This window comes from Homarus americanus, unplaced genomic scaffold (genome assembly GCF_018991925.1).
Source record: "Homarus americanus isolate GMGI-L3 unplaced genomic scaffold, GMGI_Hamer_2.0 scaffold55024, whole genome shotgun sequence".
Taxonomy (NCBI): Eukaryota; Metazoa; Arthropoda; class Malacostraca; order Decapoda; family Nephropidae; genus Homarus; species Homarus americanus.
In genome coordinates, this window is record NW_024714240.1 from 15,492 (window position 1) to 40,897 (window position 25,406).

The window sequence follows — 25,406 nt, forward strand, 5'->3', positions numbered from 1 at the left end:
TTAGATAATGAGGTATGTTGAGGATGGTGTTAGATGAAGTGAGGATGGTGTTAGATGAAGTGAGGATGGTGTAAAGATAAGTGAGGATGGTGCTAGATAAATGGATGATGTTAGATAAATTGAGGATGGTTAGATAAGAGGGATGATGTTAGATGAAATTGAGGATGATGTTAGATAGTAGGGATGGTGTTAGATAAGTGAGGATGGTGTTAGATAGGTGAGGATGGTTGTTAGATAATGAGGATATTGTTAGAGATAAGTGAGGATGGTGTTAGATAAATGAGGATGATGTTAGATAAGTGAGTGTTGTTGATAAATTGAGGATGGTGTTAGATGGGTGAGGATGGTTAAGAGTGGGATGTGTTGAAGTGGGGATGTGTGTTAGATAAGTGAGGGATGGTGTTAGATGAAATGAGGATGATGTTAGATAAGTGGGGTGGTGTTAGATAAGTGAGGATGGTGTTAGATAGAGTGAGGGATGGTGTTAGATAAGTGAGGATGGTGTTAGATAAGTGAGGATGGTTGTTAGATAAATGAGGATGGTGTTAGATAAGATGAGGATGATGTTAGATAAGTGAGGATGATGGTTGGATAGAGGTGAGGATGATGTTAGATAAGTGAGGATGGTGTTAGATAGAGTGAGGATGGTGTTAGATAAATGAGGATGGTGTTAGATAAGTGAGGATGGTGTAGATCAGTGAGGATGGTGTTAGATAAGTGAGAAAGAAAGTGAGGATGGTGTTAAGATAAGTGAGGATGGTGTTAGATAAGGAGATGATGTTAGACGAGTGAGGATGGTGTGTTAGAAAGTGGAGGATGGTGTTAGATAAGGAGGATGATGTTGGATGAGTGAGGATGGTGTTAGGTATGAGGATGGTGTTAGATATGTGGAGGATGATGTTAGGATAAGTGAGGATGGTGGATGGTGTTAGATGAGGATTAAGTGGAGGATGGTGTTAGATAAGTGAGGATGGTGTTAGGAAAAGGAGGATGGTGTTAGATAAGGAGGATGGTTGGAAGTGAGGATGGTGTTAGATAAGGAGGATGGTGTTAGATAAGGAGGATGGTGTTAGATAAGTGAGGATGGTGTTAGATGAATGAGGGATGGTGTTAGATAAGGAGGATGGCAAAGATAAGTGAGGATGGTGTTAGATATGAGGATGGTGTTAGATAAGGAGTGATGGTGTTAGATAAGTGAGGTAGTGTTGATATGAGGATAAGGATAAGGAGGATGATGTTAGATAAGGAAGAGTGTTAGATAAGGAGGATGATGTTAGATATGTGAGGATGGTGAGGATAAGTGAGGATGGTGTAAGATAAGGAGGGATGGTGCTAGATAAGTGAGGATGGTGTTAGATAAGTGAGGATGGTGTTAGATAAGTGAGGATGGTGTTAGATAAGTGAGGATGGTGCTAGATAAGTGAGGATAGTAGGGCGTGGGTCTTACCTTACAGAACGTGTAGTCAAGTGGCAGGAGTGGTGGCGGGAACAACGTCCGGCGACCTTACAACACTCTCATTATCTGCGTAGATAAAACACACAGTCATCAACTTTCTAAAATTGATCAAGATGATTTCATGTAAAGTCGGGAGGAAAAGTTGCGCACGGTTTACAAATTTAGAAATGTATGTAGGTGACTATTTTACGTTATTCATTAAGGATGGTTAGCAAAATTTTTACATAAGAACATGAAGTGGGATACTGCAGGAGGCCGACTGGCCCATACAGGCAAGATCCCTTTCACATTCATCTCAGCACTTCCATGTGCCTATTCAACTCGTCTTGAAGCTCCCTAGCGTCCCCGACTACTATAGCACTCAGTATGTTCCATATTCACACAACTCTACACAAAACCAGTGCTTGCCTATATCCTTTTGAATATTTATTTTACAAATATGTGTTTTAGTTAGTTATTACACAGAACATCTTCCATTTTACCCTTGTTAATCCCTCTTACCACTGAACACCTTATCATATCTCCCTAACTCTACGCTTTCTAATGAATGCACAAGCTAGTCTTTCTTCATATCATATCATACCAGAACATGTTCAACAGTGCATTACAAAATATTTAAAAGTTGGCAAAAGTTTTTGGCACTGATGGTTTGACAAACAGGGAAAGTAACCTAAATTCAAAGGTTTCGCAAAAACAACAACATAAATTCTTAATATCTGGCTCTACACACACACACACACACACACACACATATATACAGTGTATATATTTATACACTTCTAAACTGTTTTCCCAATCTATGAGATGATTATTGTCCCTAATATGAACGAAAAGTGCACTGCTGTCAGATGCCGTTCTAATAATGTACTTGTGCTGGAAAGAATGAGAGAATGACAAGACTAATCCCGGGCATTAGGAACCTTGAGTATAGAGACAGGTTAAAATATCTTAATTTGCACTGAGAGACGTAGAGCGAGGGCGACCTGATAGAGGTGTAAGGTGGAAGTCAGGACTAAACAAAGGGACAGTACAAAGGTACTCAAACTATCAACCAGAGCGAACTCAACAATGGTTTTAAATTAGACAAATTTAGATTTTGGCGTGAAATAGGTAAACACTGGTTTGGAAACATAGTGGATGAATGGAACAGGTTACCAAATATCATCATTAACTCGAATACGCTGAATAGCTTCAAACATAGGTTGGATGCTTATATGAGCAATAGGGTGTAAAAGGACTGCCCAGTATGGCCACATACAGGCTCAAGCGTAGTCTATTTCTATGTTCTTATGTTCTGAATACTTGTGTTGTACAATATTAGAACGGCATCTGGAAGCGGTGCACTTTTCGTTCATATAAGGGACAATAATCATCCCATAGATTGGGAAAACAGTTTAGAAGTGTATAAATCATCATGTGTTACAGAAAGACTTCTTGGTTGAATCAAGTTTGATTAGAGAAATTAATTATTTAAACCTTAGTGATGGTCAGCACAAAACTGATAATATGTTACACAAATTTATTTGTCAAGGTTAAAAATGCTTTGAAATCATTTGAGGTAGATGTAGGATAGATGATTAGTGGGTGACATATTTTTTACCTGACTTAACATGACTAGTTACGTCGCACTTTCTTATAAGCTCATCTCCGTGTGTGGTGGTGTTAGTGTGCGGAGTAGTGGATGTCATATGTTATAGGTTTAGGAGGGAGATAGGAAGAAACTGGTTCACAAATAGGGTGGTGGACAGGTGGAACAATCTTAGCAAATTTTTAGTAAGTGCTGGAACTCTGGAAAGTTTCAAAAAGGAGTAGATAGATTCATGGATGATAGAGAGTGGTAGTAACTCTCGACAGGAGCTGCCATCCACAGGACAACCGGCCTATTGCAGACTCCTTATTTTCTTATGTTCTTCTTATGTTTATGACCTAACCTCATGTTTAGTAAGGTCACCCTGTGTACTTAAGCCTCTCTCTGTCCTTGTATTTGAGTTGCCTCTGAAAATGTCATCAACAAAGACGAAAGCTAAGGTGCTCCATCGTTTCCCTTGTCTTATCCACTTTTTCATTGTGGATCTACATGAAATATATATATATATATATATATATATATATATATATATATATATATATATATATATATATATATATATATATATATATATATATATATATATATATATATATATATATATATATATATATATATATATATATATATATTTTTTTTTTTTTTTGTTTGTTTTTTTTTGTGGGGTTGGTTTTTTGGTGTTTTTTTTTTATATATATATATATATATATATATATATATATATATATATATATATATATATATATATATATATATATACACAAAGGAGGGTGACATCAAGTCCACAATGGTCAGGTATTAGGTAATGACCCTACTAATCTTCAAAAAGCAACGCAGCAGTCGGTAGTCAGGTCAGAGGGTAAGATGACCCAACCTTCTCACCTGGTTACAAATCTTCTTAATTACATAAGAACATAAGAAAATAAGGACTTACTACAAAGTTGCTAAGCTTGTTCCACTCGTCCACCACCCTATTTGTGAACCAGTTTCTTTCTATCTCCCTCCTAAACCTAAACTTATCCAACTTGAATCCGTTGCTCCAAGTCCTATCCTGCTCGGATATTATAAGAACTTTATCTATATCCCCTTTATTGATTCCTTTCACCCACTTAGATACTTCTATCATATCTCCCCGCACTCTTCGTCTTTCTAGGGAATGCAAGTTAAGTTTCTTTAACCTATCCTGATATGGAAGGTTTCTAAGTCCCGGAATCATTTTCGTCATTCTTCGCTGCCGACTCTAGTGAATTGATATCCATTCTATAATAAGGGCACCAGAACTGAACCGCATAATCGAGGTGCGGTCTGAAATAGCACAAGATATAGTTGCAATAAGACCTCTGCACTCTTATTACTTACACTTCTAGATAAAACCCAATACTCTGTTTGCCTTATTTCGAACATTAACGCACTGTTTTCTAGGCCGTAGGTCCGGGCTTCAAAGTATCCTAGGTCTCTTTCACAAGTCGACTTCTCTAGGTTGATGTTGTTAAGGCTGTATACAATGTCAGTATTTGTTCTTTAATAAGTACGCTGCACTTGCTGGTGTTGAATTTCATTTGCCATTTTTCAGACCACCCTGCAGTTTATTTAGATCCTCCTGTAATGCATTTGCATCCTGCCCTGTAATTTGGTGCCCTATTTTGGTGTCATCCGCAAACTTGCTTATGTCACTGCTGATCCCAATATCTAGATCGTTTATATAGATTATGAACAAGAGTGGGCCTAGTACTGACCCTGGGAACCCACTGGTTACACAGTTACTCAGATTTGACACCATCTACGCTGACCCTCTGCGTTCTATCAGTGAGCCATGATTTTATCAATTTAAAACTTTCCCTCGATACCATGAGCCTTAATTTTTCTCAAGAAGCCTCTGATGCGGTACTCTGTCAAATGCTTTGCTAAAGTCTAAGTAAATAACATCATAATTTTCGTCATTATCTACTACCTCGAGAACTTTCCTAAAAAAGTCAGCAGATTTGTTAGACAAGATTTTCTCTTTGTAAACGAAATTATCCAGTTTGTACATACCATTACTCAAATTCATGTTGACGGATTCGGTATGTTTAATGAGACTGGATTCCTCCTCTGTATATATATATATATATATATATATATATATATATATATATATATATATATATATATATATATATATATATATATATATATATATATATATTATGTATTTCTCCTTAGTCTGTACTCACCCTGAAGATGTAGATTACACAGCGCTTAGGAACTTCGTGTTTTCTTTCCTTGTGGTTATCAGCATATACCTGGATCACGCTCACCTACAGTGATTTACTTGCACACACACACACACATATATACATATATATATATATATATATATATATATATATATATATATATATATATATATACATATATATATATATATATAAAGATATAAAGCAGTCATATAGAATACGAAAATGAACGTTGCATTGCATTAATAAACTAGGATGAAGGTGAGTGGACGCCACTAACCAGGCCACTTTGTAGGGGGGCGGTGAGGTGCAGGCTGGTGAGAATCCTCCGTTTCGGTGGGTTTAGAGTGTTCTGGACCACTTGTGCGCACGTGAGTAACCACAGGGCGTGGGTATCCTGTGGCATCCGGAAGAATACTGTGCAAAACACTGTGTGGTGCCTGTGCATATGTCATAGGAATATGGTGCCGCAAGGCAGGGGTGTAAGCATAGGGTTGCATGACACGTGCAGTAGCACCATGAGACACGAGGCCTTGGGGCCCCGGGAAGTGTGGACTTGGAGTATCACAGGTGGAGGGGCAGAACACGTCATCCTCTAGGGTTTCGTCTTGAGTGGGTGGACTGTGAGGAGCGGACCTCGCACTCTCAGTGACACCGTCCCCACCTGTCAGAGTCAGACCCTGATTAGATTTTTCTACTACCTTTTATATCGTTTGTTCTGCAGTACAAAAACTGATGATGTTTATATTGACCATAAATGTATATCAACGAATCTACTTGTGATTTTACATGTAGCCTAATAAGTAATTATCAGGGATTAACATTGCTGATCACCCACTTCCAAAGGCTACTCTCTTACTCGATTTATCGATACCGCGCTCGTTATGTACACCCGACCGTGAATGCACCATGCCCTTTATTGACCACCCATCACTGGACAGTCCAACAGTGAAAATTTCATATTTGTGAATAATTGGCAGCCCAACTTTATGACAAACTTGGGGATATAATCGCCTGCCTATTCCTTATATTCTGGTTACGCTTGGTTAGGTTTTGTTAAGTTTCGGGAGCAAATAACGAGCGCGGTATCTCCACCGTAGGCTGGGAACAAACGCCTTTTCAAAGTATTTTTACAGTATTAAAATTTTGACTTCAAATAATTTAAGACTCCTTGATACATACATATCAGAGGTTTGCACTTCAATCCTAACAGAGTTGTGCTGTTTATGTTTCTTTACATTTGTTCGCTAAAATGTATTTTAAACTGATAATGTGTGTCAACGGTTCTCCAGGTGAATGTGTGCGTGTGCAGTTTACAAATAACACTATACAGTACAACGAAGAATAATATACGAACTAACAATTATAATTTTTATGCTTCTTGAGAGGTGTACATAAATAAACAAGAATTAGTTTTGTGTATCACAGTTTTTTTTGTACTGTAGAAGTGAATATAATATTCTAGACCCTTTAATATACACGGCGTCCTGCCACCACCCCTACTTACCCAACTCCTGTCCTGCCACCACCCCTAACTACCCAACTGTGAAGATAGAACCTGTTAGGGACAGGTCCAAGCACACTGTGTGTGAAATGGCACAACACTTCATTTCTAATGGCAAGATAACCGACATATTAAGATTGTATCCACTTTTTTGCACTTTGTAACTATATCAGTTAAAATAATCCAACTCAATGTCTTAGCATGGATCCCACAGAGAGCAAGCGAACTATATAGCACATACCGTAACATAGAGCCAGATATTATCCTCATAAATTCGCATGGTAAGAAAAACTCAGAAAAAAAAAATTTAACTACACAGTCTACCAAAAAAACAGTCATGACACACAACATGATGGAATTGCCATAGCCATCAAACGAAACATACAACACAAGATACACGACTCATTTCAAGAAAACTTTAAGGCTATCGAAATTAACTGCCCAACAGGACCTATTTAATCGGCACCTGTTACCTCCCTCCGAGAAGACCCATATTCCCACTAGCAGACATGCTCAAACTGCTGAGAAGAAATATACCAGCATATTTTCTGGGTGATGTAAATGCACGACACCGCGTCTTGGGGCACCAGGATAACAACGCCGTAGGCAAGATTTTAAACACATTACTGAGCCACGGCAATGCAATAAAGTACACCTTGGCCCGGAATTCCCCACATACATCAGAGCAGGTCAAATCAGACATCCAGACATAGTACTAACAAACCAGCATCACCATCTTAACCTGCAAATGGAACCCGGCCCAATAACCACCAGTGACCATCTCCCTATCGTAGCCACACTCTCCACGTCGCCAATACAGATCCCTGCCAGGATGAGATACAGCTACAGCCGGTCCAACTGGGAGGAATTCCAAAAGGAGTTAAGCAATCACCAAATCACCCAACTAAACAACAAACGCACTTCCTAAATAGACAACACACTAGAGATATGGTACGAAAACGTGAGCCAAGCAAAGAACATAAGAACATAAGAAAATAAGGAGTCTGCAATAGGCCGGTTGGCCTGTGCATGGCAGCTCCTGTCGAGAGTTACTACCACTCTCTATCATCCATGAATCTATCTAGCCTCCTTTTGAAACTTTCCAGAGTTTCCGCACTTACTACAAAGTTGCTAAGCTTGTTCCACTCGTCCAGCACCCTATTTGTGAACCAGTTTCTTCCTATCTCCCTCCTAAACCTAAACTTATCCAACTTGAATCCGTTGCTCCGACTCCTATCCTGCTCGGATATTATAAGAACTTTATCTATATCCCCTTTATTGATTCCTTTCACCCACTTAAATACTTCTATCATATCTCCCTGCACTCTTCGTCTTTCTAGGGAATGCAAGTTAAGATTCTTTAGCCTATCCTGATATGGAAAGTTTCTATGTCCCGGAATCATTTTTGTCATTCTTCGCTGCACCGACTCTAGTGAATTTATATCTATTCTATAATAGGGGCACCAGAACTGAACGCATAATCGAGGTGCGGCCTGACTAGCGCAAGATATAGTTGCAATAAGACCTCTGCACTCTTGTTACTTACACTTCTAGATATAAAACCCAATACTCTGTTTGCCTTATTTCGAACATTAACGCACTGTTTTCTAGGCCGTAGGTCCGGGCTTACAAGTACCCATAGGTCTCTTTCACAAGTTGACTTCTCTAGGTTGATGTTGTTAAGGCTGTATACATTATAAGTATTTGTTCTTCCAATATTAAGTACGCTGCACTTGCTGGTGTTGAATTTCATTTGCTATTTTTCAGACCACCCCTGCAGTTTATTTAGATCCTCCTGTAATGGATTTGCATCCTGCCCTGAATTAATTTGCCGCCCTATTTTGGTGTCATCAGCAAACTTGCTTATGTCACTGCTGATCCCAGTATCTAGATCGTTTATGTAGATTATGAACAAGAGTGGGCCTAGTACTGACCCCTGGGGAACCCCACTGGTTACACGGCCCCACTCAGATTTAACACCTCCTACGCTGACCCTCTGCGTTCTATCGGTGAGCCATTATTTATCCAATTTAAAACTTTCCCCTCGATACCATGAGCCTTAATTTTCTCAGAAGCCTCTGATCGCGGTACTCTGTCAAATGCTTTGCTAAAGTCTAAGTAAATAACATCGTAGTACCGTCATTATCTACTACCTCGAAGACTTTCCTAAAAACGTTAGCAGATTTGTTAGACAAGATTTTCGCTTTGTAAACCCATGTTGAGAGAGTCGTAGATTAATTTGCTTTTCTCTAGATGCGACCAGTGCTTTATCTGCTATAATTGATTCAAGAAATTTCCCCACTACTGACGTCAAACTGATCGACCGGTAATTTGACGCTGATGCTCTGTCTCCCTTTTTGAATATGGGTACTACATTTGCCTGTTTCCACAAGTCTGGCACAACTCCAGTGTCTAATGATTTTGTAAATAAATTTACGAGGGGTCCGCTAATCTGTTCCCTACACTCTTTCAAGACTCGAGGGAAAATTTCATCCGGCCCTGGGGATTTTGTCTTCTTTAGTTTATTTATCTTCTTAAGAACATTCTCTTTTCTGATAGTGATATTCTTTAATTTATCTTCTTCCTTTCCCTTAAATATCAGTTCCACCTCTGGAATTTCATCTCAAATTTCTTCTGTGAAAACTGCTAAGAAGTAGCTGTTCAATGCTTTGCTTATTTCTTCACTGCCATTTATCACTTCTTCCCTCCCTGACACCACATACCCACGACCACTCACCGTACATTACCACACCCTCAATATTCACATCAATCAAGAATTCTACAGACACAATTCAGTAATTTATTCAAATTAATCACAGTAAAAGGGTGGACTCCAAAATACAGAAGACAATTTTACACCAGACACGAACAACTAAGAAACATGTCCAAAGAAGCATACGTAAATAACTGGGAGAAATTAATAGCAGACACAGAAGCAATTTTCCACAACCCGAAAGCATTCTGGCGGAAAATTAAACACCTAATGGGAATCTTCAGCAACGAATCAAATTACATTCTAAACAGCAACCAAATCAAATTAACTGAACCCAAATACAAGAACCTGAATTCAGGAAATACTGGAGCATTTTTTTTAAATAAGCCAGGAAGACAACCTGAAATTCTGTATGAACACAGAGCGACCAGTAACCAATCACATGACACACACAACCCACATCTGGCAACCAAGTCCCAGCATAGACATAAACACTCTTGACGATTTTTCCACACTGATCAAACCAATCACCGCAGAGGAAATACACAAAACAATAAACAGTTTCAAGAACAAGGACCCGGGCATCAGTAAAACAAACAAACCCATACTCCAGCATCTACCAATCAACATGATACTCCAACTCAGAAAATTTTTTTTAATGCAGCACTTGCCTCTGGTTACTTCCCAAGGAAATTTAAAACAGCAAGCATCAGAGTTATACCAAAACAAGGTAAATCCCCCACTCAAATATCAAATTGAGGGACGTAGTAAACGCGTTCGACAAGGTCTGGCACTCAGGACTCAAATACAAAATTACCACCCAAGAACTTCCCAACAACTTTACTTCTTTTCTTTGTAACTTCCTTGACAATAGAGAGGCCAAAGTTATCATTGGTAACCACATAGGCCCAAGCATCAAGTTATACAGCGGAGTACCACAGGGACGTAACCTCTCGCCAACACTCTACAGTCTAAACAATATACACGGCGGACATGCCACCTCCTACACACGGAGAATGCATAGCTTATGCTGATGACGTCACCCAAATCATCCGACATCCAGGCAAGGGCAAACAGATGATGGGATGAAAAACAGCCCACGCCATCGAGCAATTCAACGAATATGAAAAAAAAAAGTGGAAAATACAAACCAATACACAGAAACTAAAGATCAAACACATTGCCAAAATAAACCCTGCACCAATCACAGTCAACAACGTACCTATACAATACTCCAACGAAGGCAAAATTCTGGGACTCACAATAGCAAGAACAGGCATAGCAAAACACATAACACAACGCAAAACGCTTACCCAATCACAACTCACGAAACTACGAAGATTTAGCAAAATGGACTCCAAAATTCAACTACATCTTTTCAAAGCTTTTGTCAGCCCCCACCTGCAGTATCCACCAATACCAACACAGCACGATCAACAAAAACAGCCAACTTAAACTTCAAGCAGTACAAAACAAAGCTATCCGTAGAGCATCAAAGCAACTGCCCCCATACACCATCAAAATACAAGAACTTCACGAATTATACAATATCGATCCACTGAACACACGTACACACAGCCAAGCCCAGAGAATCTGGAGCAAACTTGAAAAGTTGGAGGATCCATTATTCTCCCAGTTAAAAGAAGTAACTAAAACACACAGCTGGTGGCCCAAGAGCCTCCATGCTAACAGAGAAGAACAAGACCCACTTTACACATATATGTGAACAAACACTACCATTTAACAAACAGAAATGAACACACATTACACTAATGAATACCTAGCTAGCTTAGCTTCCCCCCACCACCTCCACCTGTCTCCCTAGAGCCGGCGGGCGTTGGCTGCGTGTGGCCACCACCCCAACATATCAACTCGACTCATCTAGGTGGACAGCCCACCTGCTATCACCCTCTACTACTTTACTTCCCGTTTCTATGCTTTACTTCTCTCTCCTCTCCTCTCCCAGGGCAAAGTCATTTGCCACTTTACTTCACTATCATCATCATCATCATCATCATGTATACAACCAAATACACAATATGGTTGAATATTGTACTCGGCAGTTGTGAATAAGTTACCTTTTGTGTATAGAACTAAACAAAGAATGTATTCGAAATACTGTGTAACATTCAGTGCCATAATATCCTGACCACGGGGTTAATTACCCTGACCTTTGTAAACCATTTTCTGTAATCCTTTTGCGCTACCGCTCACAGGATGAGTATGAGGTGCACAATAAACTAGCCGCTGTAAGTGGCAAAATTAAAAAAAATAATTCTTGACCCGTCCCCCCACCCCTAACTATCCAACTTCTGCCCTGCCACCACCCCTAACTATCCAACTCCTGCCCTGCCACCACCCCTAACTATCCAACTCCTGCCCTGCCACCACCCCTAACTATCCAACTCCTGCCCTTGCCACCACCTCCTGCCACCACTCCATTCCTGCCCTGCCCCACTAACTGCCCAATTCATGCCATGTCATCATCCCTAACTGCCCAACTTCTGTCCTGCCACCTCCCTAACTACCCAGCTTCTGCCTGCCACCAGCCCTACCTGCCCAACTCATGTCCTGCCACCACCCCTACCGACCGAACTTGGCGCGCCACCACCCTAACTGCCCAATTCCTGCCCTGCTACCACCCTTAACACCCAACTCCAGCCCTGCCACCTCATCTAACCCAATTCCTGGCTGGCCACCACCGCAACTACCCAACTCATGTCCTGCCACCGCCATACCTACCCAACTCCTGCCCCTGCCACCACCCCTAACTGCCCAATTCATGCCCTGCCATCATCCCTAACTGCCCAACTTCTGTCCTGCCACCTCCTTTACCCAACTTCTGCCCCTGCCACCAGCCCTACCTGCCCAACTCATGTCCTGCCACCACCTAACTACCCAACTCCTGCCCTGCCACCACCCCTAACCAGCTTCTGCCCTGTCACCACCCTACCCCCCATCTCCTGCCCTCCCCACCTCTATCTGCCCAACTCCTGCCTGCCCTACCATAACTAATCCTGCCCTGCCACCACCCCTAACTGCCCAACTCTCCCTGCCACCACCCCTAACTACCCAATTCCTGCCCTGCCACCATCCCTAACTACCAACTCCTGCCTGCTACCTAACTGTCCACCCTACCACCCTAACTGCCAACTTCTGCTGCCACCACCCCTAATACTGCTCCTGCCCTGCCACCACCCCTAACTACCACTCCTGCCCTGCCACCAACTGCCCAACTCCTCCTGCTACCACCCCTACCTACCCAGCTTCTGCTGCCACCCCTAACTCCAGTCTGTGCCCACTCCCTAACTGTACCCTTAACTACTCCTGCCCTGCCACCACCCCTAACTGCCCAATTCCGGCCCTGCCATCACCTTAACTACCAACTCCTGCCCTGCCACCATCCCCTAACTACCCATTTCCGGCCCTGCCACCTTAACTACCAACTTGTGCCCTGCCAACACCCTTATCTACAGCTCCTGCCTGCCACCACCCCTGCTCCTCCTGCCACCACCCTTAACTACCCAACTCCTGCCCTGCCACCCCCTTTGCTACCCAACTCCTGCTTCTGCCTGCCACCACCCTTAACTACCCAACTCCTGCCCTGCCACCACCCCTAACTGCCCAATTGCCCCACACCCCTTAACTCCCTGCCCTGCCACCATCCCTAACTACCCATTTCCGGCCCTGCCACCACCTAACCCAACTGCCCTGCCAGCTCCTGCCCTGCCACCACCCCTAACTGTCCAACTCCTGCCCTGCCACCACCCTGCCCAACTCCTGCCTGCCACCACCCTGCTGCCCAACTGCCCCGTCCTGCCCTGCGCCACCTAACTGCCCAACTCCTGCCTGCCATCACCCCTAACTGCCCAACTCCTGCCCTGCCACCACCTCACTTCCCCTCTGCCCTGCCACCAACTACTCCCCTCCTGCCTGCCATCACCCCTAACTCTCCTGCCCCTGCCACCACCCTCAACTGCCCTGCCATCACCCCTTCCCAACTCCTGCCCTGCCATCACCCCTAACACCCAACTCCTGCCCTACCTGCTAACTGCCCAAATCCTGCCTGCTACCACCTCTAACGCCCAACAGCTGCCCCCACCCCTAACTGCCCAACTCCTGCCTGCCACCACCCCTAACACCCAACTCCTGCCCTGCACCAACCCCTAACTGCCCAACTCCTTCCCTGCCATCACCCCTAACTGCCCAACTCCTGCCTGCCACCACCCTAACTACCCAAGCTCCTAACTGCACCACCTGCCACAACTCCTGCCCTGCTAACTGCCCAACTCCTGCCACCTCCACCCCCTAACTACCCTGCCCTGCCACCACCCCTAACTACCCAACTCCTGCTCTGCCACCACTGCCTAGCCAACTGCTACCACCTCTAACTCCCAGCTCCTGCATTGCCACCAACCCTTAACTACCCAACTCCTGCCCTGCACCACCCAACTGCCCAACTCCTGCCCTGCCCCAACCCTGCACCACCCTAACAACTCCTGCCCTACCCCTAACTCCCAACTTCCTGCCCCTGCCTACCACCCCTAACTGCCCAACTCCTGCCCTGCCCTGCTAACTGCCGAACTGCTGCACTGCCACCACCCCTAACTGCCCAACGCCGGCCCTGCCACCACCCTAACTGCCCATCTCCTGCCTTGCCACCACCCCTAACTGCCCAACGCCGGCCCTGCCACCACCCTAACTGCCCATCTCCTGCCTTGCACCACCCCTAACTGCCCAACTCCTGCCTTGCCACAACCCCTAACTGCCCAACTCCTGACCTGCCTTCACCCCTAACTGCTTATCTCCTGCCCTGCCACCACCCATAACTGCCCAAGTCCTGCCGTGCTCCCACTCTACCTGCCCAACTCCTGCCCCTGCCAGCACACTCTAACTGCCCAACTCCTGCCCTGTCACCACCCTAACTACCCAACTCCTGCCCTGCCACCAATGCTAACTGCCCAACTCCTGCCCCACCTTCACCCCTAACCACCACACTAACCCCAACTCCTGCCCTGCCACCCTGCAACTGCCTCGCCACCACCTTGCTCCAACCCTGGCACCACCTCTAACTACCCAATTCCTGCCCTGCCATCACCCCTAACTGCCCAACTCCTGCCCTGCTAGCACCGCTAACTGCCCATCCCCTGCCTGCCATCATAACTGCCTAGCTCCTGCCCTGCCACCGTCCCTAACTACCCAACTCCTGCCCTGCCACCCCCACCTGCCCAACCCTGCCTGCCACCACCCCTGCCACCACTGCCCAACTCCTGCCCTGCCACCACCCCTAACTGCCCAACTCCTGCCCTGCCACCACCCCTAACTGCCCAACTGCTGCATTGCCACCGCCCCTCACTGCTCATATATACAAGGGTATATGCAATATATAAGAACATAACATAAGAAAATATGGAGTCTGCAATAGGCCGGTTGGCCTGTACATGGCAGCTCCTGTCGAGAGTTACTACCACTCTATCTATCTATCTAGCCTCCTATTGAAACTTTCCAGAGTTCCCGCACTTACTACAAAGTTGCTAAGCTTGTTCCACTCATCCACCACCCTATTTGTGAACCAGTTTCTTCCTATCTCCCTCCTAAACCTAAACTTATCCAACTTGAATCCGTTGCTCCGAGTCCCATCCTTCTCGGATATTATTAGAACTTTATCTATATCCCCTTTTTTGATTCCTTTCACCCAATTAAATACTTATATCATATCTCCCCGCACTCTTCGTCTTTCTAGGGAATGCAAGTTAAGTTTCTTTAACCTATCCTGATATGGAAGGTTTCTAAGTCCCGGAATCATTTTTGTCATTCTTAGCTGCACCGACTCTAGTGAATTTATATCCATTCTATAATAGGGGCACCAGAACTGAACCGCATAATCGAGGTGCGGCCTGACTAGCGCAAGATGTAGTTGCAATAAGACCTCTGCACTCTTGTTACTTACACTTCTAGATATAATACCCAATACTCTGTTTGCTTTATTTCGAACATTAACGCACTGTTTTCTAGGCCGTAGGTCCGGGCTTACAAGTACCTCTAGGTCTCTTTCACAAGTCGACTTCTCTAGGTTGATGTTGTTAAGACTGTATACATTATAAGTATTTGTTCTTCCAATATTAAGTACGCTGCAACCTGCTGGTGTTGAATTTCATTTGCTATATTTCAGACCACCCCTGCAGTTTATTTAGATCCTCCTGTAATGCATTTGCATCCTGCCCTGAATTAATTTGCCGCCCTATTTTGGTGTCATCCGCAAGCTTGCTTATGTCACTGCTGATCCCAGTATCTAGATCGTTTATGTAGATTATGAACAAGAGTGGGCCTAGTACTGACCCCTGGGGAACCCCACTGGTTACAAGGCCCAACTCAGATTTAACACCATCTACGCTGACCCTCTGCGTTCTATCGGTGAGCCATGATTTTATCCAATTTAAAACTTTCCCCTCGATACCATGAGCCTTAATTTTTCTCAGAAGCCTCTGATGCGGTACTCTGTCAAATGCTTTGCTAAAGTCTAAGTATATAACATCGTAATTTTCGTCATTATCTACTACCTCGAAGACTTTCCTAAAAAACGTTAGCAGATTTGTTAGACAAGATTTTCCCTTTATAAACCCATGTTGAGAGTCATAGATTAATTTGCTTTTCTCTAGATGCGATCGGATGTTATCTGCTATAATTGATTCAAGAAATTTCCCCACTACTGACGTCAAACTGATCGGCAGGTAATTTGACGCTGATGCTCTGTCTCCCTTTTTGAATATGGGTACTGCATTTGCCTGTTTCCACAAGTGTGGCACAACTCCAGTGTCTAATGATTTTGTAAATAAGTTTACGAGGGGTCCGCTAATCTGTTCCCTACACTCTTTCATGACTCGAGGGAAAATTTCATCCGGCCCTGGGGATTTTGTGTTCTTTAGTTTATTTATCTTCTTTAGAACATCCTCTTTTCTGATAGTGATATTCTTTAATTTCTCTTCTTCCTTTCCCTTAAATATCAGTTCCACCTCTGGAATTTCATCTCAAGTTTCTTCTGTGAAAACTGATAAGAAGTAGCTGTTCAATGCTTTGCTTATTTCTCCACTGCCATTTATCACTTCTCCCCTCCCTGACTTTAAAGGCCCAACTTTGTCCTTGACCTTTGTCCTATATACCTGGAAAAATCCCTTGGGATTCGCCTTGGATTCTCTTGCTATTTTGATTTCATAGTCTCTCTTTGCTTTCCTTACATTTTTCTTAACATTCCTAGATAGTTCATTATACCTATTTCTGAGCTGCTCCTACCCTCCCTTTAATTTCTTATATATTCCTTTCTTTATTCCTATGTCATGTTTAAGTTTTCTGGTCATCCACCTTGGCTCATTCTTATTTGACCTAATTTTTCTGTATGGTATATTTTGTTCTTGTGCTTTATGTAGTATACTAGTGAATATATTATAGTCATGATCAATTGTTGAGTCATCTTTGACCTCACCCCCTCCTTCTGGGGACTGACGTGACTGTTCCCAGGTGACCTCACCTAGGTACCTTCTTAACCCCTGATAATCCGCCAACCGAAAGTTAGGACTCTGACCATATTGTCATTGTTTTTCGTTTCCCAATTTAGGGTGAACCTGATTTCTCTGTGATCACTGTTACCTAGTTCTTCCCTTACTGTGATATCTCTGATAATATTTTCTTTATTTGTTAATACTAGGTCTAATATATTGTCACCTCTAGTAGGTTCTGTAATTAGTTGTTTCAAAAAATTGTCCTGTACTGCGTCTAAGAAGTCTTCAGATTCATAGTCACCTACAATATTGTCCCAGTCAATATTTCTGAAGTTGAAATCCCCCATAATGCATAGGTTGTTATATTTTGCTGCCCTACTCATTTCCTGCCATATGGGCTGAGCTGCTTCTTTGCCAAGACTTGGGGGCCTGTAAATCACTCCCATAATTAGTTTTTCTCTTCCTTCTGTGATTTCTACCCACACAGACTCGGTTCCTATTTCACCCTTCATTGAATTATTAATGCAACATTTTAATGTATCCTTGACGAAGAGTGCGACCCCTCCCCCCTTCCTACCTTCCCTGTCCTTGTGAAAAAGGTTGTACCCTTCTATGTGGTTCTCTGATAAAAAATTTTTGCTCGCCAGATTCATCCAAGTTTCGGTGATTGCTATGACGTCTACATTCTCGGTACATACAACCGCTCTCAGCAAGTCTATTTTATTTCTAACGCTCCTACTGTTTGTATAGTATACATTTAAACCTTCCCTTCCCTGGTCCTGTTTTACCCCTTGTCCTGAGCAACTAATTTTGCTTCCCAGGACCTGCTTGTTTTTTGACTCCCACTTTCCCCGACCTCTCTCTACTGGCGAAACCCCCCCTTCGGAGTGACAAATTCACGCTCCAGGGATGCAGACAACGTCTTTACCCCTCACGAGACAAGTGTACTCCGTCGCGACTGTACAGGTAGTCGTTGCCATAGAATCGTTGCCAGTTATCAATGAATGCCCAACCATTGTTTGCACAATGTTTTTCCAGTCGGCAATTTATAGCAATTGCCCTGGACAGCCATTCACGACCAACCCCTTTTCTAGGCAAGACACAACATACTATCGGGATCCCTCCCCTATCTCTAATCTTCCCCAGTGCGGTCCAAGATATCCAAGTACTGTAGGATGGTTTACCAACATAGGAGAATTAAATTACTCTTAAGAAGAGAAAAAAATAAAAGAGAAACAAGGTTGACAAAACTATCATTTTGGAAATCAGGCAGCTCCACGTTTACTGCAAGAGGTGGAATGTGTGACAAGTTTACAACAGCCAAGATGTTAAACTAAGAAAACCTCAGTTCTTAGGGTGTTTATAAGTAGTAATTTAGAATGAATTAATTAGTACTTAAATTGGGTGATGTATATAATTATCATTTTGCGTAAGGTGAGACCCATCACAGCAGAAATCCGACCTTAACAGCCGCATAGCGACGGCCGTCATAAACACATTGAACTGCAACTCATAAAACGTTTTCTTCTTCTATATTTTCGTGTCGTTTAGGAGGAATTTGCAGTAATAAGACGATAGAGTATTATTGTTAGGCGATCGACTGTAAAGTTCATGACTACATGAATTGCCGGCTAGTTTACAGGTTTTACCAAATAAGTAGATTGTGGCGCATTTCAAAGTACACAAGACAATATTGTTATATTTATATCACTGTAGGTGACTGACAAAATATAACACTACAGGTGACTGACTCACTATAACACTGTAGGTAACTGACTGACTATAACACTGTAGGTGACTCACTATAAAACTGTAGGTGACTGACTGACTATAACACTGCAGGTGACTCACTATAACACTGTAGGTAACTGATTGACTATAAAACTTTAGGTGACTCACTATAAAACTGTAGGTGACTGACTGACTATAACACTGCAGGTGACTGACTCACTGTAGGTAACTGACTGACTATAACACTGTAGGTGACTGACTATAACACTGTAGGTAACTGACTGACTATAACACTGTAGGTGACTGACTATAACATTGTAGGTGACTGACTGACTATAACACTATAGGTGACTAACTGACTATAACACTGTAGGTGACTGACTGACTATAATAATGTAGGTAAATGACTATAACACTGTAGGTGACTGACTGACTATAACACTGTAGGTGACTGACTAACTATAACACTGTAGGTGACTGACTGACTATAGCACTGTAGGTGACTGACTATAACACTGCAGGTGATTGACTATAAAACAGGAGGTGATTGATTATAACACTGTAGGTATTGGCTATAACACTGTGTAGGAACTGACTGACTATAACACTGTAGGTGACTATAACACTGTAGGTGACTGACTATAACACTGTAGGTGACTGACTGACTATAACACTGTAGGTGACTGACTATAACACTGTAGGTGAATGACTGACTATAACACTGTAGGTGTCTGACTGACTATAACACTGTAGGGACTGACTATTACACTGTAGGTGAATGACTGACTATAACACTGTAGGTGACTGACTGACTATAACACTGTAGGTAACTGACTGACTATATATAACACTGTAGGTGACTGACTGACTATAACACTATAGGTGACTGACTATAACACTGTAGGTAACTGACTGACTATAACACTGTAGGTGACTGACTGACTATAACACTGTAGGTGACTGACTGACTATAACACTGTAGGTAACTGACTGACTATAACACTGTAGGTGAATGACTGACTATAACACTGTAGGTGAATGACTGACTATAACACTGTAGGTGACTGACTGACTATAACAATGTAGGTGAATGACTGGCTATAACACTGTAGGTGACTGACTGACCCCTATAACACTGTAGGTGACTGACTGGCTTCTCTTTTGCAGGTGTTGACTGATATAATAACACTGCAGGTGACTGACTGCTGCCGGGTGACTGAAGCTTTGTTCTGTAGGTGACTGACTGACTATAACACTGTAGGTGACTGACTGACTATAACACTGTAGGTGAGTGACTGACTATAACTCTGTTGGTGACTGACTGACTTTAAGTCTCTTGATGACTGACTGACTATAAGACTGTAGGTGACTGACTATAAGACTTTAGGTGACTGACTGACTATAACACTGTAGGTGACTGACTGACTATAACATGGTAGGTGACTGACTGACTATAACATTGTAGGTGACTGACTAACTATAACACTGTAGGTGGCTGACTGACTATAACACTGTAGGTGACTGACTGACTATAATACTGTAGGTGACTGACTGACTATAACACTGTAGGTGACTGACTATTTAATACACTGTAGGTGACTGACTGATTATAACACTGTAGGTGACGGACTAACTATAACATGTGGTGACTGACTGACTATAACCTGTAGGTGACTGACTGGCTATAACACTGTAGGTGACTGACTGATGACTATAGCGCTGTGGTGACTGATTGACTATAACACTGCTTGGTGGCGGCTGACTATAACACTGTAGGTGACTGACTGACTATAACACTGTAGGTGACTGACTGACTATAACACTGTAGGTGACTGACTGACTATAATAGCCTGTAGGTGACTGACAGCCTATAACACATTGTAGGTGACTGACTGACTATAATAACACTGTAGGTGACTGACTGACTATAATACTGTAGGTGACCGACTGACTATAACACTGTAGGTGACCGACTGACTATAGCTACTGTAGGTGACTGACTGACTATAACTTGCTGTAGGTGGGCCAGGCTGACTATAACACTGTAGGTGACTGACTGACTATACATTGTAGGTGACTGACTGACTATAACACTGTAGGTGACTGACCCCAGTGCAGCACTGTAGGTGACCGACTGACTATAACACTGTAGGCTGACTGACTATATGTGGGTGACTGACTGACTATAACACTGTAGGTGACTGACTGACTATAACACTGTAGGTGACTGACTGACCCCTACTCTTACTGTAGGTGACTGACGGCTATAACACTGTAGGTGACTGACTGACTATAACATTGGGTGACCGACCGAGCTATAACACTGTAGGTGACCGACTGACTATAACACTGTAGGTGACTGACTGAGCTATAACACTGTAGGTGACTATTTGACTATAACACTGGCGGTGGTGACTGACTCTAACACTGTAGGTGACTGACTGACTATAACATTGTGGGTGACCGACTGACTATAACACTGTAGGTGACCGACTGACTATAACACTGTAGGTGACTGACTGACTATAACACTGTAGGTGACTGACTGATTATATCACTGTAGGTGACTGACTGACTATAACACTGTAGGTGACCGACTGACTATGACACTGTAGGTGACTGACTGACTATAACACTGTATGTGACTGACTGACTATAACACTGTAAGGTGACTGACTGACTATAACATGGAGGACTTTGACCATACCATTGTGGGTGACTTTAATGAGTTGATCAAGTATTTGGTCTGGGGTGCAGGAGTTCCATCCCCAGTCCTGCAGTAGATATGCTGGCAGACACATTTTCACCACCGTCTTGAAGTCTTCTCTCAGTCGCTGCTTTGGGTTCGGGTCCTTGGAGGGATGTGCCCCGCCTCTCTTCACTACAGAAGTCAGTAGCTGCTCGGGAGACTGCGACAGTTGCTGTAGCTTGGATGCTTCAGGGACGGACACAAGATCATTCAGCACCAGTTTCAGACGTTCCATGAAGGTTTCATCGTTGTCACTCTTGGTCTGAATTAGATATTTGTCATGCTGAGACATGGAGTACGCCCTGCTATTTTGGCATTTGATATTGGTTGAGCCGCTTTGGATATTTTGGTTAGCACCAGGCAAGGAAGCTGGTCGTGATACAGCGTTACAGACTGTCGATACCAGCTGTAGGGGTGGTTCAGAGGCTGGTCTGTGGTGGTTAACATAGCGAGAACTGTGGAGGTGGTGAAGTTGGCCCGGACCCACAGAATGAGTGTCTGCTTTCTCCGACATTGTGCTGTGACATGATCCTTCACTTCCTCCGTCACGATGTGTATTCTGCTTAACATCTCCACTTTGTTCAGCAGAGTAAATAGCCTTTTCCAAAGTTATATCATCTTCCTGAGTAAGTGTCTGCCTTTCGCCGGTCTTTGCACTGTCTGTCTTAGACTGATTTTGAGAAGTTCTTTGGTTATCTTTCTGGGATGAGGGACTTTGTATCTCTGTATCACTAATATCAGAAGGGCATGTACGTGTATTAGATAAGTCGTCGCTCCTTTCAGCGGATTCATCGCTATTATTATATGATTTTGACGGAGTGACGGAAGTATCACTTTTGGACCTACTGTGTCCTCTTCCTTTCTGTGTTCCAGAAATAGATGATTCTCCTTCAGTGGAGGTGCTTGGTAATGGACGATGAGGTGACGTATCTAAAGAAAGGCAACGCCGGAAGGAAGGAGGATAGTCTTGTGATAAAGGCAATTCTGGATTCCCTGTTGACTGACGTTGACGACAACTATCATGACGGGATGCTGCCTCTGTCACCGATGTTGCAAGATTTTGCCAATGAATAAATTGTCCTTCAGAAGCTGAAAGCCCTTGCTGGTCATCACCAATTATGGATTTCTCCCGAGGTGAAACAGTATGTGGCCGAGTGTGTTGTGAACTGTTTTTTTCCATTCTTTGTTGACGTGAGTCAGATACCACACTGTGTTGCTTCTGTGTCACATTACTGGAAGACTCAACAGATTTTTTCTCTCTTGTGTCGACCGATGGCCCTATGGGAATGAGTTCTACACAAGGTTTAGGGGGTTCTATAAGCCGACGCGTTTGTATAGACTCGGGGGATTCTCCCAAGCCACCAGAAAGGCGTTTTACACCCCAGATTTGCTCATAGCTTTTTAGCTGCTCGGGTGGGTAGGGGGATCTAACTGGGGCAGAAGTTCCAAGTCTATCCTCTGGCGATACAGGCGAAGGTATGATGGGAACTTGAAGAGATGTAGGCTCATGCCAGACAACATTCTTCGCAGGGTTTGGCCGAGAATCATTTGATCCTTGGGGGTGTACATGACGGTACTGACCGTGGCCATGATGATGGTAGAGAGAATCTTCATGATGGTGGACGTTGACAGAATTGGCGGGGATGTATACTTGTCGTATACCTGCATGTTGTCGCTGGTTCAAGCGACCAGGTAAGTCAGGCCTAACTGAGACTTGACTAGTGAAAGGTCGACTTGTGACTACCCCAGCTGACTGCTCAGAGGACGGTGAAGGCACTGTGGGTGAGTCGTGAAGAGAAGTAGGAATTCTGTACGGAATCTCTGTATGTCCCGAGCGTGTGTGGTGTACATCAGGCAGTGCGTGAGGTGGAGCACGGCCGTCTGGTGGTACGAGGCGTGGGTTATGATGTAAGACAGGTGGTCCTGGAGGAGAGTGATGCAGTGCCGGGGGAGGGTAAGTACGGAGGTCAGCTTGGTGGTGAACACCATTAGGGGAGCCATGTGGCAGTGGGACGTGGTGGCCAGTTGGTCGTGATGGTGGCCCTGGAAGCAAAATCGGTGGTCTAGTTATGGGTGGGGACACAGATCCAACAGGTCCTACGTAATGATACCTGTTTGGGTAGTGAGGGAAGTGACGGTAATGATGTGGTTCTCCCGGGTGTATGGCTACACGATGAGAGACTTGGTAGGCAGGGTCGTGAGGGCGGGGTGTGTACTGGTGGTAATAATGTCGAACCTCGGCAACCGCGTAGGAGTCATCAGGAGCTGGGCGGTAGGAGGGGTGCATTCCGTGGTGAAGCCTTAACTCAGGACGTCTCAGCCTATGGGCAAATGGCATGCCTGGATGGGGCGGTCGTACCCCTCGCAAGTATTGAAGACTGTAAGGGGCGCCGTGTGGGCTGCTCACAACCTCCGACTGGTGATTAAGTGGTGGGTCATCAACAACGCTCTCTACGAGATCAGAGTCGATCCCCACAGCTGAGCACACCCGAGCCAGGATATCTTCTGAGTCTTCTTGTTGACTACCCGTCTTTGTCATGTTATGTGTTTCTGCACTCTCTGTAGCTTCCAAAAGCCGCCTTTTCTTGGGTATGGGTTCACTCTCCCGACGTCCACTCTCAGTCACAGAGGGATGTGATCCTGTGAGCTGAGAAGTCACTGGCTGAGTTGTTGTTGACTGGGTACTCGCTGCGTGAGCAGGCGATGGATAAGAAGGGGTTAGGTAAGTAGACTTCGGATGATTAGGTGTCGGATGAGGATGAGTTGGATGAGTAGACGTCGGATGAGTAGAGGTCAGATGATTAGATGTCGGACGAGGAGCTGGGTGAGTAATCGTCGGATGCGTAGAGGTCGGATGATTAGATGTCAGATGAGGAGGAGTTGGGTGAGGAAGCGTCGGATGAGAAGACGTCGGAGGAGTAGGCGTTGGATGAGAAGACGTCGGATGAAAAGACGTTGGATGAGTAGGCGTTGGATGAGAAGACGTCGGATGAGTAGGCGTTGGATGAGTAGGCGTTGGATGAGAAGACGTCGGATAAGTAGGTGTCGGATGAGTAGGCGTCGGATGAGTAGGCGTTGGATGAGAAGACGTCGGATGAGTAGGTGTCGGATGAGTAGGCGTCGGATGAGAAGATGTCGGATGAGAAGACGTCGGATGAGTAGGCGCTGGAAGAGTAGACGTCGGATGAGTAGGCGTTGGATGAGAAGATGTCGGATGAGAAGACGTCGGATGAGTAGGTGCTGGAAGAGAAGACGTTGGATGGGTAGGTGTCGGATGAGAAGACGTCGGATGAGTAGGCGCTGGAAGAGTAGGCGTCAGCTGCCTTGTCACTGGTTGCCTCGTGGTTGGTTGTGTTGCTGCCGGGTCTACTGTTATTGACTGTGCTGTAGATCGTGATTTTGTTGGTCTGTTGCTGCGAGCAGGAGTGGTGTTAGCCATGGCAGGCTGGGAGTTCTCGAGCGTGGTGAGTGGTGGGGAGCGTGCAGGGTGGGTGGACAGCGACAGCGGGTCTTGGGCGTCACGAAGTTTGAGGCGCGGCACACTCATACCGCCCACATACACTCTGCAACAACAAATAGGGTTACTTTACTTACACTCCAAATCCTCATCTTAATATGTCAAAGAAAGATAGATATCTTAATAAGTTGTTTAAAACTTTATCCTACGATATGATAGAGTAAGGGTTTAAGCAAGTTATCTAAAACCTCACTGGTTCCCCCTGGATGCAGACGCGGCTTTTTTTACATAAATGTTTTTGCTGAATAAAAACACCGCACTTGTGTATTTCCACCTTGTATCTCCATTTTAAAGGGCAAAGGATAATGCTGTAATTTGTTTCTGTCCATTGGTAAGGTTTTGGTCAAATTTTGTGGAAAATAGGCTACAATATTTTTATACTCTCTCTTAACACCTCTTTCAGTTCGCTTTCTCCTATCGGATTTATAACTTTTAC

The 25,406-nt window shown here is 43.9% G+C and overlaps 1 protein-coding gene across 2 annotated transcripts; it reads right to left on the reverse strand.

The window, feature by feature from the left end:
- Nucleotides 1-1,376: 1,376 nt before the first annotated feature.
- Nucleotides 1,377-25,039, reverse strand: LOC121878550 (mucin-6-like). Of its 2 annotated transcripts, XM_042384858.1 has the most exons (3): nucleotides 21,412-25,039; nucleotides 5,541-5,924; nucleotides 1,380-1,522 (listed from the first exon to the last, which is right to left on the reverse strand). In XM_042384858.1, exons 1-3 carry the CDS (start codon nucleotides 24,998-25,000, stop codon nucleotides 1,464-1,466), a joined length of 4,032 nt encoding a protein of 1,343 aa, XP_042240792.1. In that variant the 5' UTR covers nucleotides 25,001-25,039; the 3' UTR covers nucleotides 1,380-1,463. The 2 variants fall into 2 exon arrangements, with proteins under 2 accessions (XP_042240801.1, XP_042240792.1); XM_042384867.1 differs by lacking the exon at nucleotides 5,541-5,924 and having other exon boundaries at nucleotides 1,377-1,522.
- Between the last annotated feature and the right edge of the window lie 367 nt (nucleotides 25,040-25,406).